Genomic DNA, 17,362 nt, shown 5'->3' on the forward strand with positions numbered 1-17,362 from the left:
CAGCATACACACCAGTAAAAAGAAACAAAGTAAATGTGTTACAAGAAAATCTAATGAAATAGCTGTACCAGTGGTGGTGCACCACAACCCACAGATAAGCGTCTAGCAATGACACTGCGATTCCAGTAAGTCTGTAGGTAGTGCTGTCACAATACTGCATTATCATAAGTATCATCCTTACCAAGTGTCACTGCATCAAGAACTTCATGGTGCCAATTTCCTCAACCACGTAGTGTTTTGTGAATGGGCACATCAACAAATGCAAACAACTCCCATGTTATTTGCCAAGGTACTATTTTCCAATGAGTCTACATTCACAAAACATGGTAGCGTTAACTGGCATAACATGCATTACTGGAGTTAAGACAATCCCCACTTGTAACAACAAGCTGGCCATCAATGTTGCTCAGTTAATGTATGGTGTGGCACCAGAGGGAGCAAACTCATTGGTCCGTATTTTATCAATGGCACACTGAATGGACACAAATATACATGTTTGTAGAACAGGAACTACTGATACTACTGCAGAACGTTGTCCTGGACATTCCACAACATATGTAATTTCAGCATGATGGCTGCCCAGCACATTACACAATTGAAGCATGAGAGGTATTAGACTGCATTTACATGGGCTGGTGGATCGGCAGAGGTCATCCTATTAACTGAATCTGATGTTGTCAGATATCTTTCTGTGAGGTTATTTAAAAGATAATGTGTGCCAACAGGCCAAGAAGACATGGTGATCAGCATCAGAAACGTCTGTGCTAACATTCCCACAGATATACTTCTGTCCTGCATACGGTCATTTGAAAGGCAGATCACTAACGGTATTGAAGTTGGCAGTACTACATTTGAACATATACTCAAACTGAAAAGGTAAAGCAGCGTTTGCCTCAAGCCACGGCCACAGTAGTGCATCAAGTAGTTCCCTGTTCAATATATTGGAGGAATACAATGTTGCAAATGGAGTTCCCAATTACAAGATATGAAATACTGGCCTGTCCAATCCATGCAGCATGGAGGTGGTGTCCCGCATGCCATTGGATACTCAAGGGCCATTGAGTAGCATGTCATAAATTATGATTTTATACCCGTTTACACTCCTCCGATTACAGTGCCATCTATATTGAAATGAAGAAAATGTTTTAGAGAAAACATATGTCAATTTGCCATAGAATTTTAATCTGCAATAAAAAATGGAAGTTCCCACTGAAGATTTCAAAGCTGCCCCATGCCACCCGTGTAGGAAGGAGGGGGAGGAGAGGGAGTTGAGTGTGGCATCACTGAATGTCTCCCTCCAAGACAAACAAATTAGAATTATAACTTTTTTTGATCCAATGTATAGTTTGAGATATTTCACTGTCTTTAGTTAAAATGAACACACTGTATATTATAAATAGCATATTGACGCACCTTGCTGCAAGCTGCTTATAGTGAGCAAAAATCTGTTCACTCAGTTTATAAACAAACTGATCAAAACATAGATTCACTTCAGCTTCTACCTCATCATAGAGGAACTGCTTACGAAATACTGTCAGTGCATAAACAGCACTATCATTATACAGATCCAATGGGTACAGAACATACCTGAAACAACAACAAAATTACTAGATTCCTAAACTGAACTTGAATGTGAAATGCTACATCAAGTATAAAAGCATTATCACGTGAAGAAACACAAATACAGAATAAAAGTAAATTCACCTACCTATTAATTAAACATGAATATACAACACAGGAAGTGTGGTAGCAAAAAAAATTACTGTTTTACAAAGAGCACCTGCAGCATTGAAAATGCAGTCAATAAAAACATTGTATTTATGAAGATATCAATTTATCACACCAACTGAAGATGGGAGGAAACACAATGCACCTTACCATAAGTAAAGCTATATGAGAAGTGGCTAGTTGCTGTAGTCCTTCAGGTAATTTGGTCCACAGTCACGAGCTCAACCACCATTAACATGGATAAATTAAAACTCTGCCATCCGCACATCTCGTACAAATTTATTCGCTTGGCGCCGGCAGCGTTAATTCCGATTACTTGGCTTGTTGCCGTCGCTTGTCACCTTTCCGTTGATGACAAGCTTCATACATACTGACTTTTGCGCACTTTAATTTTCCGGAAATCCTCTATTTTGCCGTACTGTTCCACAAACTCGAATTTTCTTTTCAAGTGAAATCTCTGCAAGTTCTACATTGTTATAATAACTGTCCATGCAGAGGTGATGCCACTTTCCATCGGAAGGTGTCAATAGTTCTAACACTGTTTTTGCTAAAGGCTGTCCAGTGCCAGAATATATCTTAAATGAGAAAATGCATCCTGTAATCGAATCACACAGCATCCGAATGAGTATGCCATATTTCGTAATTTTCGACGGATTGTAAACTTTAAAATTCAACCATCCATGCCATGGTATCATTCCTTCATCAATTGAGATGTTTTAACTTAGATTAAACATTTCTTTAAACTTTTTGGGAAAATAATCAATTACAAATTGCTTTTCAAAGCCTGGCGGCATTATACGGTTTATTGTTATTGTTGAAAAAATGTAAAAATGATAATATTTGTCTGTGTTGGTTGCAGGACATCGTTTTGCAAAATATCGGTGTATCTATCAACAGATTCGTTGACCAATAATCATCGATACTTGTTTTTGGTACAATTCCCATAAGGATAGCAAGACAGAATCATTTTCTAAGTTTGGGCTCCCTAATGTCAACAAATTTGGCATTTTTTAAATCCAGTTTCCTTCTATTGCAATTTTGACTGTAGTACTTGTTGGTTTCATTGCTAATATATTAAAACAGGTTGTTCCCAATATATAATTCTACGATATCCTCAATGCTCTGTGTATCTTTGAGAAATATGTTTGGACCCAGAGATCCTTCAAATTTATTATTGGTCCTCGGTAAATCAAAGTCTGACCACTGTGCACTATCTTCTTCGTCTGATTCGGCCGAATCAGTTGGAACCGTAGAGTTCGCTGAATTCTTCTTGGACGTATTTCACTATCTTCCAAAGATTCTGCTTCCCTTTCATTTTTTTTGATATCCAATGTCTTCTTCCCAGTCAGCCAAGTCATCCGGAATGTCAGACAAGACGTCTGCACATTCATCGAAAATAATCCTATTGTCTCTTTCGTCTGCCATGATGAAAGGGCACAAGTACTCATAAAAACAAAAACTTGTTGACATGTGTATAACGTACCGTTACCTAAACAAACCACAAACAGAATGCAAAAGATACTAAAGTGCTGTCGTCGGCCAATGCGCAATACTATGCTCACGAAACCACTGTGGTGTCGCCGGCCACTGAGCAACACTATGTAGACAACACCGGTGTGGTGTTGCCAGCTGTTGACCGCTATTTTGGGCATGAGACCACTGTGCTGTCGTGACGGCAGAGTGTTAACAGGAACATTATAGTAGATGTAGCTGTTGCTGTGTCAGTCTGAAGCTCAAAGACTGGTTTAATGCAGCTCTCCATGCTAGTCTGTACTGAGCAAGCGTCATCATCTTTGCATAACCACTGTAACCTACAGCCATGTGAACCTGTTTACTATGGTCTCCCTCTCCAAACCCCCCCTCCCCTTTTCACCTCCACCCAAAAATTCTACAATTCCTTCCATTACCACGCTGCCAATTTTTTAATGCCACAAGAAGTGTTCTATCAATCAACCGCTGTTTCTAGTCAAGCTGCGCCATAGATTTCTTTTCACCTCAATTCAATTCTCTTGTATTTCGCCCAGATAACATCAATTCCGCCACTGAAAATATCGAATCAAAGAGGTTGTGGGACATGGGAATTCAGGATAGGCGGTGCACTGCTGATCTATATCATCCCATCACCTAGAGGTCAGAGTACCTTATAAGCAATGGCCAGTAGCTCTGTGGGTGTATAATTTGCTGAGTGAAGAGTGTTGACTTCATCCTCACGATGTGCTACTCTCTACTGGAATGGATTACAGATTGCTGTACAGAATCTTAATTGCTGTGCTGATAATCACTTTGTAAGGATTTGCAGATTTTCTGGTACCAAAAAAATGTGTACAGAAGGAGGAAGAGGATTCCAGCCACAGTTCAGGGGCACACAACTCCAACTCAGCACTCACTGAGTGAAGGTGCACATGGACCCAGAGTTTCTTAAACTTTAGCAGCAGCAGTTAATGCTGAAACAGCAAAACATCAACAGCAACAATGTCAATAGTAACAGTCCCACTTGAAACAGTGGCTGGCATTGCAAGCCAAGCTCAAGCAGCAACTCCTGCTTCGAGTAGCAGAGCCAGTATACCAGCCACTGCTATTTCCATCTTTTCAGTCAGAAGCTGAGTAATGGAGCAGCTGTAACTGGCACCTCTCCCTGCACTTCCAGGCAGTTAACATTTCTGATATAGCATTCAAACGTGCATGTCTTCTGTCTACTAATTCTAAATTGTTGATTTTGTTTTGCAAACTTAAAGCCATAGCAGACACACAAACTTCAGAATTTTCAAATATTTGTAAGTTATTTTCTTCATATTATGAACAAAAGTCATACACTCTAATAAACTGTACACAGCTGAACTTCAAGGTCTTTCCTACAAATGGCATTTAACATGCGCTAACTCCAGTTGCCACCAATTGTACGGAGATTCTTTTGCACGAGGTGTAACCATATGGTTTGCTTCAGGCTAAAAGTGTGTTCACAAGCACTACAGTTGAGCAATCCAACACTACAAAAGGTTCTTAAACTTGCTGCAGCTCATGAAACTGTACGTCAGGCACAATGCTTATTTAAGGAACAAGATGTGTCTTATATCAACAGCTCATCCTGTTCCAACATAAAATTGCAGAACTAGGACTCAGATTACTCAACTTCTAGTAGTGATAGCACCATTCAAAGTTTATCCCATTTCCATCCATCCCAATCCCAGAAACAGGAATTGAATCACTTATTCCCTAGCAGAGAGAGTCAAATTAAAAAATCACACTATCCCAGATATCTGGAAAAAAAGCTTAAAATTGGCCAAAAAATGATGATGTCCAAATCAAAATCCCATAAGTCCCCAAAAATTCACTCTGAGGAAAATCTGCTATCTTGGAATTTTTTTTTAGTTTCAAACATCATAATTGGCCAAGGATCCGATTGGCTTCATTTCTGAGTCAAATTGTTTGTTTTGCCATCTATGTCAACCAAAAATAAAGATAAAAATACAAACGCTAAAATAATCAATTGTACTTCTTTAAAATGTTGTTTTATATTTTGAAGAAGTCAGAACCAGTTAATATTCCATATATTTTGGCACAATATTTGTTTATGGTGTTCTTTCATTAGAGTGCATCGTTCAGACAGCAGATTAATTTGATGCAAAACTAAAACACCTTATGTCATGTGAACAGTGCACTGCAATGCTTTGAAATGGAATCATGCGACTGGTTGTCAGAGCAGGACATTCAGATAGATTTGGCCCTTCACCTGTTCTACATCCAAGGCGTGATTCCATTTTTCTACACTGCTTGAGACTTTAACTATGCGAAATATTCTTACAATCATTTACAGCAAATGTTGCAGGTTGGAAACATCATGACTCCCTTGGAGTACCATCAATTCGTCAATTGAGGCTACTTCACTGTCCAACAATCTGGAATGTTATGGTCAAGTACGTGGACAGACATGACTATAGAGCAAGTGTTGATGAGAAATATGAACATGGTGGGCGAGCTCATGCATGGACACTTGTCTGGAAACGTGTGTGCTCAATGACTGCACGTACACATGTAATCAATGTCATGAAATATTTCTGTGGAGTGTTCTCTGAAATCTCTGACCAACATGTGGATCTACAAGTGTCTCACAAAAGTTCAGAATATGGCACATTTAGGGATGACACTGAGCTGGCTTCATTTACACAATCCTTTTTACGGCCCAAACAACCTTCTATTGACTGTGTCTGCTGGGATGGTAGCTAATGACAGTGTTTCCTGTGATGAAGCTCTTTCACTTGGTCTGCGTGCAATGAAGCTGACTGAGTGTCAGCAATTCAATGACGTCTATTTACAAAGAAAAAAATGAAAGTCACAACTCTTGCCTGTGTGTCTATAATGGTTAAGATCAAAGACACTGTCATCAAAATAAATCCAAATAAATTTCATCGCCAGCAGCGTGCTGTATGCAACACTGATGCCCTTGGAGTATACCTAAAATATGAAATAACAGCAAGGATTTCTGCAGTGTTTAACACGCTGTTGATGCATAAAGACATTAAGTCAACATTAAATGACATCCTTGTAGAGCTGGCGCCACCCAAAAAGGACTTTCCATCCAATGCAGAGATACTGAGTCGCAATAGGCACAGTAAAAAGATTCACACACTCATAGCTTTCGGCCATTAAGGCCTTTGTCAGCAGTACACACACACACACACACACACACACACACACACACACACACACACACACACACACAAAACTTGCACACATGTCTGCAGTCTCACAGAACTGAAAGTGAGTGTAGTGTAGTGTGTGTGTGTGTGTGTGTGTGTGTGTGTGTGTGTGTGTGTGTGGTGTCTACTGCTGACAAGGGCCTTAATGGCCGAAAGCCATGAGTGTGTGCATCTTTTTATTGTGCCTATCGCGACTCAGCATCTCTGCTATATGGTGAGTAGCAACTTTCCTTCTCTGGTATTGTTACATTCCATCCTGCATTTTCCATGGTTTGATTTCCATCCAATGCAGGGTTTATAGTTGGTGGGTTCCTACTGCATTGGGTCATGCAGTCATGGCCAGCAAATTACAATCAATTCTGTGTCCATTATGTCAACCACATCAATAATCACTGTAGTCTGGTTGTCACTTAGGTCTTCAATGGCTACAACTCTCCAAGTATCAAAAGTGAAGAACACACCCTCAACATCTCATTGAGAAGCCTTTTTGATTTATGTTAAAAACGAAGTGCGCTTCATAATTCTGTTATTGTGACATCTTACATGAGGTAGGATCGAGGTAATTCAAGCTCCTGGAGACATGAATATTGTGAAAGTAATGACTGCTGTGCATAATGCCAAGAACAGTGGAGCGTCGGTAATAGTGGACAAAGTCATCGACCTTCTTGTCCTAATAGCTCTTATATCCAACACTGGAGTTAACCTCCAAATGCTAATACCAGGAAAGAAAATGCTGAATGCTACGTTTTCAGCAGTGAACAGATCTTTGTAACAACCTTCTTTTTTCCCATGCAACAACTGGATGCAACAACTTCTGCCATGTTCAGAAAAGGCAAAAAGGGATCGTTTAAGAAGTTCAAAGAAGGCACCTGTTTAAGGGAAAGACTTTCTGTCTTCAACAAGCCGGATGCTACACACCAAGAAATCACAGCAGCTGGAGAATATTTCCTTTTAGATTTGAACGGCTATGGTCTTGAAGACAACCTAGACAGTGCCAGAAATCAGCTGTACTGCAGGACTGTTGCAAAGCAATCCATCAAAACAACATTTGATTGGGTCACACTTCTGTCAACATCTGCAGTGAATAAACAGTATTCGTACTGAGTTTACAAACAGGTAAGAAAGATACTACCTTTAACTGATTTCCATCATTACCTACAGGTTCAAGTATGCATGGGGGGAAAAAATGGGGATGAGTCACAAATGCTGGTCAGCGTAAACCAATTCTGAATGAAGACAAACCAATACCAGAGCAAGTGCTTCACATTAGATCTTGCAACTGTAAATCTGGCTGTGAAAACAAGTTCATATGCAGGACAGGTGGCTTACATTGAACAAGTAGAGGTGACTGCTGTGCTGGAGGAGGATATTAGTGTTTAACGTCCCGTCGACAACGAGGTCATTAGAGACGGAGCGCAAGCTCGGGTGAGGGAAGGATGGGGAAGGAAATCGGCCGTGCCCTTTCAAAGGAACCATCCCGGCATTTGCCTGAAGCGATTTAGGGAAATCACGGAAAACCTAAATCAGGATGGCCGGAGACGGGATTGAACCGTCGTCCTCCCGAATGCGAGTCCAGTGTGTTAACCACTGCGCCACCTCACTCGGTTGCTGTGCTGGCCATGGATGCACAAATTGGATAAACTTCACAGTCTCTGACATCACACAAGTCGTTGAAACACTGACTGACACAAAATGCAAAAAGTCATGTCCATCGTTTTTTTTTTTTTCTTTCATCTTTATAAAAGCAATTCAAAGGTGGTTTTTTTTCCACATAACGTTTTCCTGTCATTAGTTTTTGGCCAGTGAGCGAGCATTGATTCGGTGGACCAATCAAGCTTACAACAACTTTGCCCATTTTCCATAAAAACAATGTATTATTGTTGCCATTTTTCCCATCTCATGTAAATTATTTAGCTCACTGAGGTAAGGGGTTTTGTACCCTGCCCGGACAACAACATCAATTCCGACACACTGTACACGGACATTATCGAGTCAAAGTAATTGCGGTGCACAGCAACTCAGGACAGGCAGTGTACGTGGTGACTCACCCAGCCCTGCCACCTAGAGACCAGAATGCCTTTATAAGCAGCAGCCACGAACTCCACAGACATACTGCTCACCAAGTAAAGACTGTGAATCTACTGGAATCTGGCCGCCACAGCTGGGGTGGACTATGGATTGCTATATGGAGTGTTAATTGCTCTGCTGATAATGGCTTTGTAAGGACTTACAAACTTTCTGAAACCTAACAAGCAAGCACTAAAGATTCAAACCACCTCTTTAGTTACTGCATTTATTCACCTAATCCCCAGCATTATTCTGTAACATCATATATCAAAATGTTCTATTCTCTTATTGTCTGAATTGTTATATTCCACATTTCACTTCTGTACAAGGTTACACTCTACAGAAATACCTTCAGAAAATACTCCCTAACATTTAAATTTATATACAGTGTTAATAAATTTCTCCTATTCATAAATGTTTTTGCTATTGGCGGTCACTATTTTATATCCTCTCTACTTCAACTATTGTCAGTTTTTTAGTGCCCAAAAAGAAACACTCATTGACAGCCTGTAGTGGCTCAATTCTCCAATTGAATTCCCTCAGCATCACCTGGTTTAATCCAACTACATTCCACTAACCTTGTTTTGCTTTTGTGTTGTTTATCTTATAAAACCTCTTTTACGACACTATCCATTCTGCTCAACTGCTCTTGCATGTCATTTTCCAATCTCTGACAGAATTACAATGACACTGGCAAACCACAATGTTTTTACTTCTTATGCATGAAACATAATTCATTTATAAAATATTTTCATGACTTCCTTTACTGTTTGCCCCATGTACAGACTGAATAACACCAGGAAGAGGTTACAACACTGCCCCATTCCCTTCTCCTATGATACATAAATTACTCACTCCATCATAGAGGGCTCCTTAGTCTTCAAAATGTGATCTGTGAGTATCCATGGCATTGACATTTCAATAGGAAACTGGAAAAAAGAGAGATCATTAACAATTGCTGAATGACACCACAATCCATACTAAGAATGTCCATCTTACAAACAGTTCCAACCTATGATACACTTATCCATAACCGCACAGTATGGGTAAATCAAAGCAAGTAACGCATGAACAGCGGGCATAAGATACAAGCCAAGTCAGTTAGTTTTTCACGTGTTAAAATGACAAACCCTAAAACAAAATCATGCAAGGACATACTTATTTAATAAAAAGAAAAAAATAGTTTTTGCTGTACTATTTTGAGGATTCAAGTAATTATAAAGTATATAAATGTTTTTACGAATATGTCATTGTTATTGCAAATTATGAATAGCACTTATTCAATTGCACATAGACATAATCATAAAACAATTAATTTGATGGTACTAACAACCAGTGTACTAAATGGGTTATCAATTAAAAATTGTAATAAAACTGCAATGATGAATGAGTAAAATCCGTAAAATGCATTGCACTTGCCTGATTGTTTTCTTCTTTTTGTCAAACAAGAACTCCTGAACTGAGAAGCATATTTGTGTTATATTAATTATCAAAGATTACTTTTACAGATTTGTACAAGCCAAAACAAACATTCAAATTTTCTCATCACATATATTTGCTACAAAAATATATTAAATTAATATCTCTGAATAAAGATAGGAATACGATAAAAGAAGCCAGTAACTAACTAACTAACAAAGAAACTAACTAACTAGGAACTATTGATGACACTTCAAAAGCATTTTTTCTACTTACTGATCTAATTTTTAAATTTCATATTCTATTAAACTACTGCAGCAGAAGACTACTCAACATTACATATTTTTTTAATTAATGTGAAGTGCTCTTCCAGGTTGAAACATGGATTCTCTGCAAATTTTCAGCAATAACACTCACTGTCATCTTCATTTTCAAGTTACTGTTTATTAATGTTGGGTTGCGCTCTCACCGAGACTTCCTCATTCAGGCAGCAAGGGGTGTTGTAATGCGGGTTGAGGGATTACTATATTCCTGTCAAGTTTGATTTCTACTGCTGGGTGATTTCATCTCAAATCATACAGGTCATGTCAACTTGTGGTCGTGAATTTCTCTGGACAAAATATAAAGAGTGTCCGATTTATCATTGACCACCCTAAATAACTGTTTGTCCAGATGCAAATTATAAAATGTTTTGAGCACATGTTCTTTAGCCATCCGGGGGACAACAATCAGCATCAATGCCTTTGTTGTAACTTTGTTTATTGCAAAGATATGAACAGCAGTACGACTTAAATGGCACGCTGTATTTTTTATTAGGTAATTCATTTCCTCTCCTAAAGACGTATTCAAAAATGTAACACAGTGTATTGCAGAAATATCTTCATACTCAAGTAACGGTATTAGCATCACATCCATTGTGCAGGAACTCACTAGAAGAATAAATTTAGTGACAACCCGCCTGAACAATCACCATCACACAAATCTGAAACTGAAGAAGATAAAGCAGATGTTTATATTCCTGGGTGTGAAGTTGTTGACAAATTCAAAATTATTAAGGCTTTCGTGGCCATTTGTTGACAAACTGCCTATTGGCTTCTGTCTCGGGTTCTTCGGCCGACATTCATCTAATGATTTTACTGACGTTTCGCCAGCACGAATGGCTAGCATTGTCAAAGCTTCACCCTCCATTGCCGGTGGTGAACTGGAGCCGAGCTCGCGGCTGTAGACTATATTTACCTGGCACGCCAACGTCAGAGAGCTTCTCCGCCGTCATTTCCGGTGCAGTTGTCCTCTTGCTACCTGCGACGGTCATTCGTTGCAGTACGGGAAGCCAGGATCCGTTTACCTTAAGGCTCTCCTCTTTCTTGTTGAAGCTGTTTGCATGTTTTTGTATTTCTACAGCTTCTCTGAACAAGCGCATGTGATAGTGCTTCTCTACAGCCAGAACTTCCGTGTCAGCGAATTTTATTACGTGGTCGGTCTGCAATGCCGCTTATGTTCTTTGAACCTGGTGTTGATTGATTGTCCAGTTATTCCGGCATAAACTTTTCCGCATGTGCATGTGCATATGGTATATTCCAGACATTGCAAGTGGGTCCCTTTTCTCCTTTGCCGATCTAAGACACTCTTTGATCTTCCTTGTCAGTTTGAAAATCGTCTTTACGCCATGTTTGTGCAATATACGGCCGATTCTGTCCGTCACTGTGGGAATGTATGGCAGAAAGGCCATACCCGATATTTCTTTTTCTGATTCCTTACTTCGCCGAGTGTTTGGCTCTTCTAATATAATTTGTGAAGTACCCATTGCTCATCAGAACCCTTTCCAGGTGTTGCATTTCGCGTCTGAGGTGCTGTGGCTCACATATTCATCCTGCTCGCGATGCGAGCGTATTAATCATGCCTCTTTTCTGGCTCGGGTGGTGGTTTGATAGTTTGTGCAGGTATCGGTCCGTGTGTGTCAGTTTTCTATAGATGCTGTGTCCCAGGTTGATAGATTGCATGTTAGCAAGTCTGCTGTAGCCCGACTATATCCCCCCTTAAATGTCCAGGAAAGTCAAGAAGCACAAGAAGAAAGCAGTATGTAAAAAGAAAAGCGGAAAAAATTGAAACAAGTTTTAGACTAGCAACATCTTCTCGAAACTTCGTGAAGTGTATAATGTAGATGCACTTCATGTAAAATCTGAAGATAGTGATGTGTGTACAAAATGTGATGTGTGGTTTCAAAACCTAAATACTGCTATCTTCGCAGCAATCTATAATGAGATGGTAAAGTTACTGACACTGATACCAGGTAGCTACTCTTAGCAGCAGATACCAAAATACATACCCACTTCCTCACATCATTTGATTTCAAAAACTCAAAAAATAAAGAATGAGAAGAGTATTTGGGCATTGTAAGATGCCTCTTACATGAGGAAGACATTTTTACCAGATTTAATGAATTATTGTCTCTTATTGATGTATTCATAATAGTTAGGAAGTGCTGTAGTCCGTAGCCGCCCATGAATCGGAGAGCATTTCCCACGCTGGCTGGCTAGTTGCCGAAACGACCATATGTCGCTCATAGTGGGGTGGGGCTCGGCGCTGGACCGTAGCAACAAGCGTTAGCCTGGGAAATATACATGACAGGATGTACCGCCATCTTGGCGCCAAAGTCACCGATTTTGTTTATTTATATTTAATAATTAAAATCATTTATGACAACATGAATATTAGGAGGAGCCTCTGGATGTTTAAAACTATTTATCACAATTTTGCCTTGTTAAAATTCACACCTGTTTATTAACAAATGCATATCTTAGTAAGTACGAACTTGATCGGAAATCCACGAACTGTGACGAAACTAGTAAGAGATATGGACTGCGCGCCAAAATCAGCAGTCGGCGTTAAGAGCTCTTCCTGTCTTGTTCGATGGTAGCCATGCTCTCGGTTACGAGTTGTTTGTGACACGAGTGTTTCATTATTGATCTAATAGGAATAAAAGTGATATTACGGTATTCTGAACGTTAATTTCGAGTAAATACATACCCCAAAGTTCACCGACAGCAATTTCAGATAATTAGCTTCCACCGACAGAGACAACCAATGCGCCAATGAAGAATTTGCACGGGACGACATTTACGAGAGCTGCACCGCGCACAGGTAGGAGGAAATCCGACGACACGACCCACCATGGAAGATCAAGGAAGGTCCAACTTACACTAGCAAATTCCGGGTGGAAATGCTGACCAGTCATACTGTACGTTACATATACCACCCTCTGCGGACTCGCGGCTAAGCTGAGTAAAAACAGTAACAGTTTAGAAGCGAGGGGATCCTGCAGCATGCCCAGACTCTTACTGTGGGCATCTAAGTGATGGCAAAGATTGCAGCAGGCAAAGTCCTAACCAGGCTGATGTTATCTATGTTAGTGAAAATGGTGAAAAAGTTAAAAAGGTACAAAGATATGTGACAAGATCAATAAGAGAAGCAAATCTCCTAACAAAAAGGAGAACCTGAATTTAAAAATCGGTCTCACAAAATTCTACTCCTTATGACCAAAATAGGTAAAATGTCAACCAGTGAAGGAAGTATGCACATGTATTTACTGCACTAATTTGAAACTTGTCTGTTTTTCCATAAGCAGTGTCACAGGAAAAAAGTACACAGAGATGGACCTGATGCTTCTGTGTATATGTCAAGAGCTGCAAGATAAATGCTGGTTGCAGGACTGTCCAATGTGTCCTGGTGCTGAAGTGATGACCGTTGAAGCATTACACCTTCAGGATACTGACAATGATGTTACCTATGCACTGGTGGGGGTGGGGGTGGGGGTGGGGGGGTGGGGGGGGGAGGATAGTTGGTGAAGAGCACAGCAGAGCCAGAGAAATTTGTTACAGAGGTTAGGCATTGGGTTGTGAAAGTAATAGCTCACCATCATATCTGGATGATTCAGAGACAGGTCACAGCGGAAGTAAAATCAGCCACATCCCAGACACATTAATTTTTCGTTTCGACTTTGCTAAGAAGTAGTCTGTTGCTTTGCAGAACAAAATTCAAAGCCACCACTGGCACACATCACAGGTATCATTAGTCACATGTGTTTTTCACTTCCTTGGAACATCACAGTGTTTTGCTGTTGTCAGTGATGATCTCATTCATGACAATGCACATACATGCTATGCTGTCAGCCTGTAAATTGATGATATGGCATCTAGAGGCCATGCGTTTCCTATTTCCTACGCATGTGTACGTGACTGATGGTGCAGCATCTCATTATAAAAACTGCTTTCAACTTTATGAGCTTGGTCAACACTGTGGTAAAGGAATTAAGACAAAAAAATGGATATTTTCAGCAACAGGTCATGGAAAAAGTACATGTGATGGGGTAGGAGGTATCTGTAAACATCTTGCAACAAGATTTAATCTCCAGCAGTTATAAGAGATGCTATTGGATCTGTACACACCATATCAACACTAATAACAAGCATGAAACTCTTAATTTTAAATGAAAGTACATTAAGGGAATTCCATTTAAAAATGAGAGAGGAGTGGTCTGCTATGAAGCCTGTGGTAGGAATTCAATCAAGTCACTACTGGGTTGCATCCCAGAGTGGCACATACATTTCGAGAAAGGTTCTCCACGAAATGCAACCTGTTACTACATGTGAAATGCAAGACCACAGTATACATTAGAAGACTTTGTAGAGAGCCACTTCATTTCTTGTGTGTATGAGAATCAGTGGTGGGTAGGACTCATAAGTGTCTCTCATGAACTGCAAGATATAACCGTCTCCTTTAGGACTCCTGATAGTCCTTTTAATGCTATCAAATGGCCACCATCGAAAGATCAGCAAGCAGTTTCCGTTTCCCAAGTACTGTTCTTGCTGGATCATCCTTGTCTAAGTGCAAATCCAGCTTGGCTATACAAGTTCAGTGAGAAACAGATGAAAAAAACAAATGAACCCTTTTCAACAGTGCAGTGTTGACTGTAGGCAATTATAATTCATAGAAAGTCATGAAGAAGTAAAATCATGACAGAAGACTACAATAATTTGTGAATAATATCATAAAAAGAAAAATGGTATATATATTCTGATACTTGTTATAAAATGCTCTCTAACAAAATTATGAATTGTTTTCTCACTCACTTGTAATGTTGTAAGTAATTATTTTGATTCATAAATACCAGTTTTGCATGACATTTACTTAAAATAAGAGATCAATTTAAATATTTAAGCGTCCATAATTTCTCGTCCTTGAGAGTAGAGCTAGGTCTACCTAAAAAATTTCTCACATTTTATACAGCCAAGTATTACCCACACTGATTGCACATTCCCTATGTACAATGATCAACTAACGTAGCATGACATTTCAGAACATTTACAATGGGGTTTTTGGAAAAAAATAATCTCTAAATAACAAAATCAGATCCTCTCATATTTATGTACGAATATTTTCACAGCTTGAGAATTTCATGCATTAATGTCATAGCTGACAGTTCCTTCCACTTCATCATTTTTCAAGACAATTAACACCCTCCCCCCCCCCCCCCCCACAAGAAAAAAATAAAGCTCAGAAGCGTGTATGTATTAATCATGTGTCATAGTACTGTGAACAAAGTATTTATTGAAAATAAATTCAGATCTCTATCACCTTTGGTTTCTTTATTACAATTTTTCCCTTTGTTATGACATTTTCACAAATACTCTCATTTTGGGAGGTCTGTAGCATCTTAAAGAATCGTCATAAAATCAAAATATTGTAGTTTTCAAGAGGTATCATGTGGAACTTCAACATATATTTTATTTAGCAAACTTTGAAATAGTGATGTAACACATTCACTGTTGGCCTGAATGATCTGAGATCACCCTGCTTCTGTATGTACACTGACCCAGAATCAAGATGATTGTTGGGTAACTGAACCAGCCCAGCATTCATCAGGCATCTGAAGACAGCAAGATAACTCTTTGACAAAAATTTATGGAGGACCTAAGGTTCAAACAAGCAGAGTTCTGGATGGATTAAGTTTTAACCTTGTATTCAGTGATCTCACAGGACATTACTGATCATGTAAGGCTTGCCACAAATCACATTTTAATCGCAGCCAAGCTTCCTCAATCAAACAGCAACAGAGCATACAGAGAGGGATTCTGTGCTTTGTGGAGAGATAAGATCTAGTTGTACTTCCGGTTGACAAGGGAAATACCACAGTGGTCCTTAATGCTATAGAGTATTGTAGCAAAGTATTATCACTGTTGGAGGATAATACATACAAATCCCTAAAATATGATCCTACTCTGTCATACAGCAGAAAAACAGCAGTATTGCTGAAGAATTCTAGTCTATCTGTACAGCTTAACCAAAATCCACAAGGAACACATCCCACTGAGATCTACTGTTAGTGTTATCGGTTCTCCCACCTACAGGTTTGACGGGTATTACACGACGATCCACCGCAAACAGTACTGGTCTAGGGCGACAGCCATCTGGTGGCAGAGCGGGTGAAAGTACAAAAATTAGCAGACATATTATCCGTGCGCCAAAACAGAAAGCAGTTCTAAACTGCCATCAATCCGTGCATGCACACTAGGTAGCGATAACTGACGCATGCCCGAAGGGGGTACCTCAGTGCTTTCTGCTTGTTATTTGCTTACTGTCGGTGGTTAGTAGCTAATTTCAATTTTTGTGTTGGGGTTTTCTGGTTTTTTTTTTCAGTAAGTAGGTTTTCATAAATGCAGAAAAAAAACTTTCTTTTATACAAGTTGTTTGTGAAAGCATTCTTTATTTTGATTACTTCGTATTATAGAAATTAAATGGAGCAAAGATGCATTAAGCATCTTACTTCAGGCATACAGCGATAGAAGGTGTCTATGTGACACGCTGTATCATAATACAGTACGTTGGCAATCGTTTCTTTCTGAGTAATATGCGAATAAGGTTACATGGTAATTTTTGATTCGTATCGTAATGCCTTAGCTTACGAAAGTTCATGTTTGCTTTAATTGCATCTCTTGCTTTATTTCAGCATGCCAGAAAAGAGATACTAGCACTGATGGCGAGAAAGTCAGTGCAGTTTCACCCAATGCGACAAACGATGAGTGCGAAACTCTGAGTAGCACATTGCATTCCATTTTCTAAACTTTGAAAAATAACACAAGTGCACCTTCAAGTATTAGTCCTTTAAAGAGTTGCAAATTGCAGTGCATACACCCACAACAACTTCTGAAATGGTGGGCTGTGCTATTCTTTGGCCAAAAACCAGACACTTCCGATTCCTCAGTCACCAGGAAACGTAATGTCACAACCAGTCTGCAACATGGGCATGTCCTGGTACTTTATCAGTGAGTTGGTTGGTATAATCACAAAACATATAAATATATGATTTAATTCTTTTTTTCGATATGGTGAGATAGCCTCCCTCATGACTGTGTCACACTTGCTCATTCCATCTTCTATTGTAGACAGCAGCT

General features: G+C 39.5%; 1 protein-coding gene across 2 annotated transcripts in view; it reads right to left on the bottom strand.

Annotated features, from left to right (window-relative positions):
* Positions 1-17,362, bottom strand: part of LOC126095197 (cytoplasmic FMR1-interacting protein) — a 159,206-nt gene that overhangs the window by 58,538 nt on the left and 83,306 nt on the right. For both annotated transcript variants that reach the window (XM_049909930.1, XM_049909929.1), the window contains 2 exons: positions 9,348-9,421; positions 1,414-1,587 (listed from right to left, as the gene is read on the bottom strand). In XM_049909930.1, the coding sequence (XP_049765887.1) occupies positions 1,414-1,587; positions 9,348-9,421 (248 nt within the window). The remainder of the gene's footprint in view (positions 1-1,413; positions 1,588-9,347; positions 9,422-17,362) is intronic.

This window comes from Schistocerca cancellata, chromosome 8 (genome assembly GCF_023864275.1).
Source record: "Schistocerca cancellata isolate TAMUIC-IGC-003103 chromosome 8, iqSchCanc2.1, whole genome shotgun sequence".
Taxonomy (NCBI): Eukaryota; Metazoa; Arthropoda; class Insecta; order Orthoptera; family Acrididae; genus Schistocerca; species Schistocerca cancellata.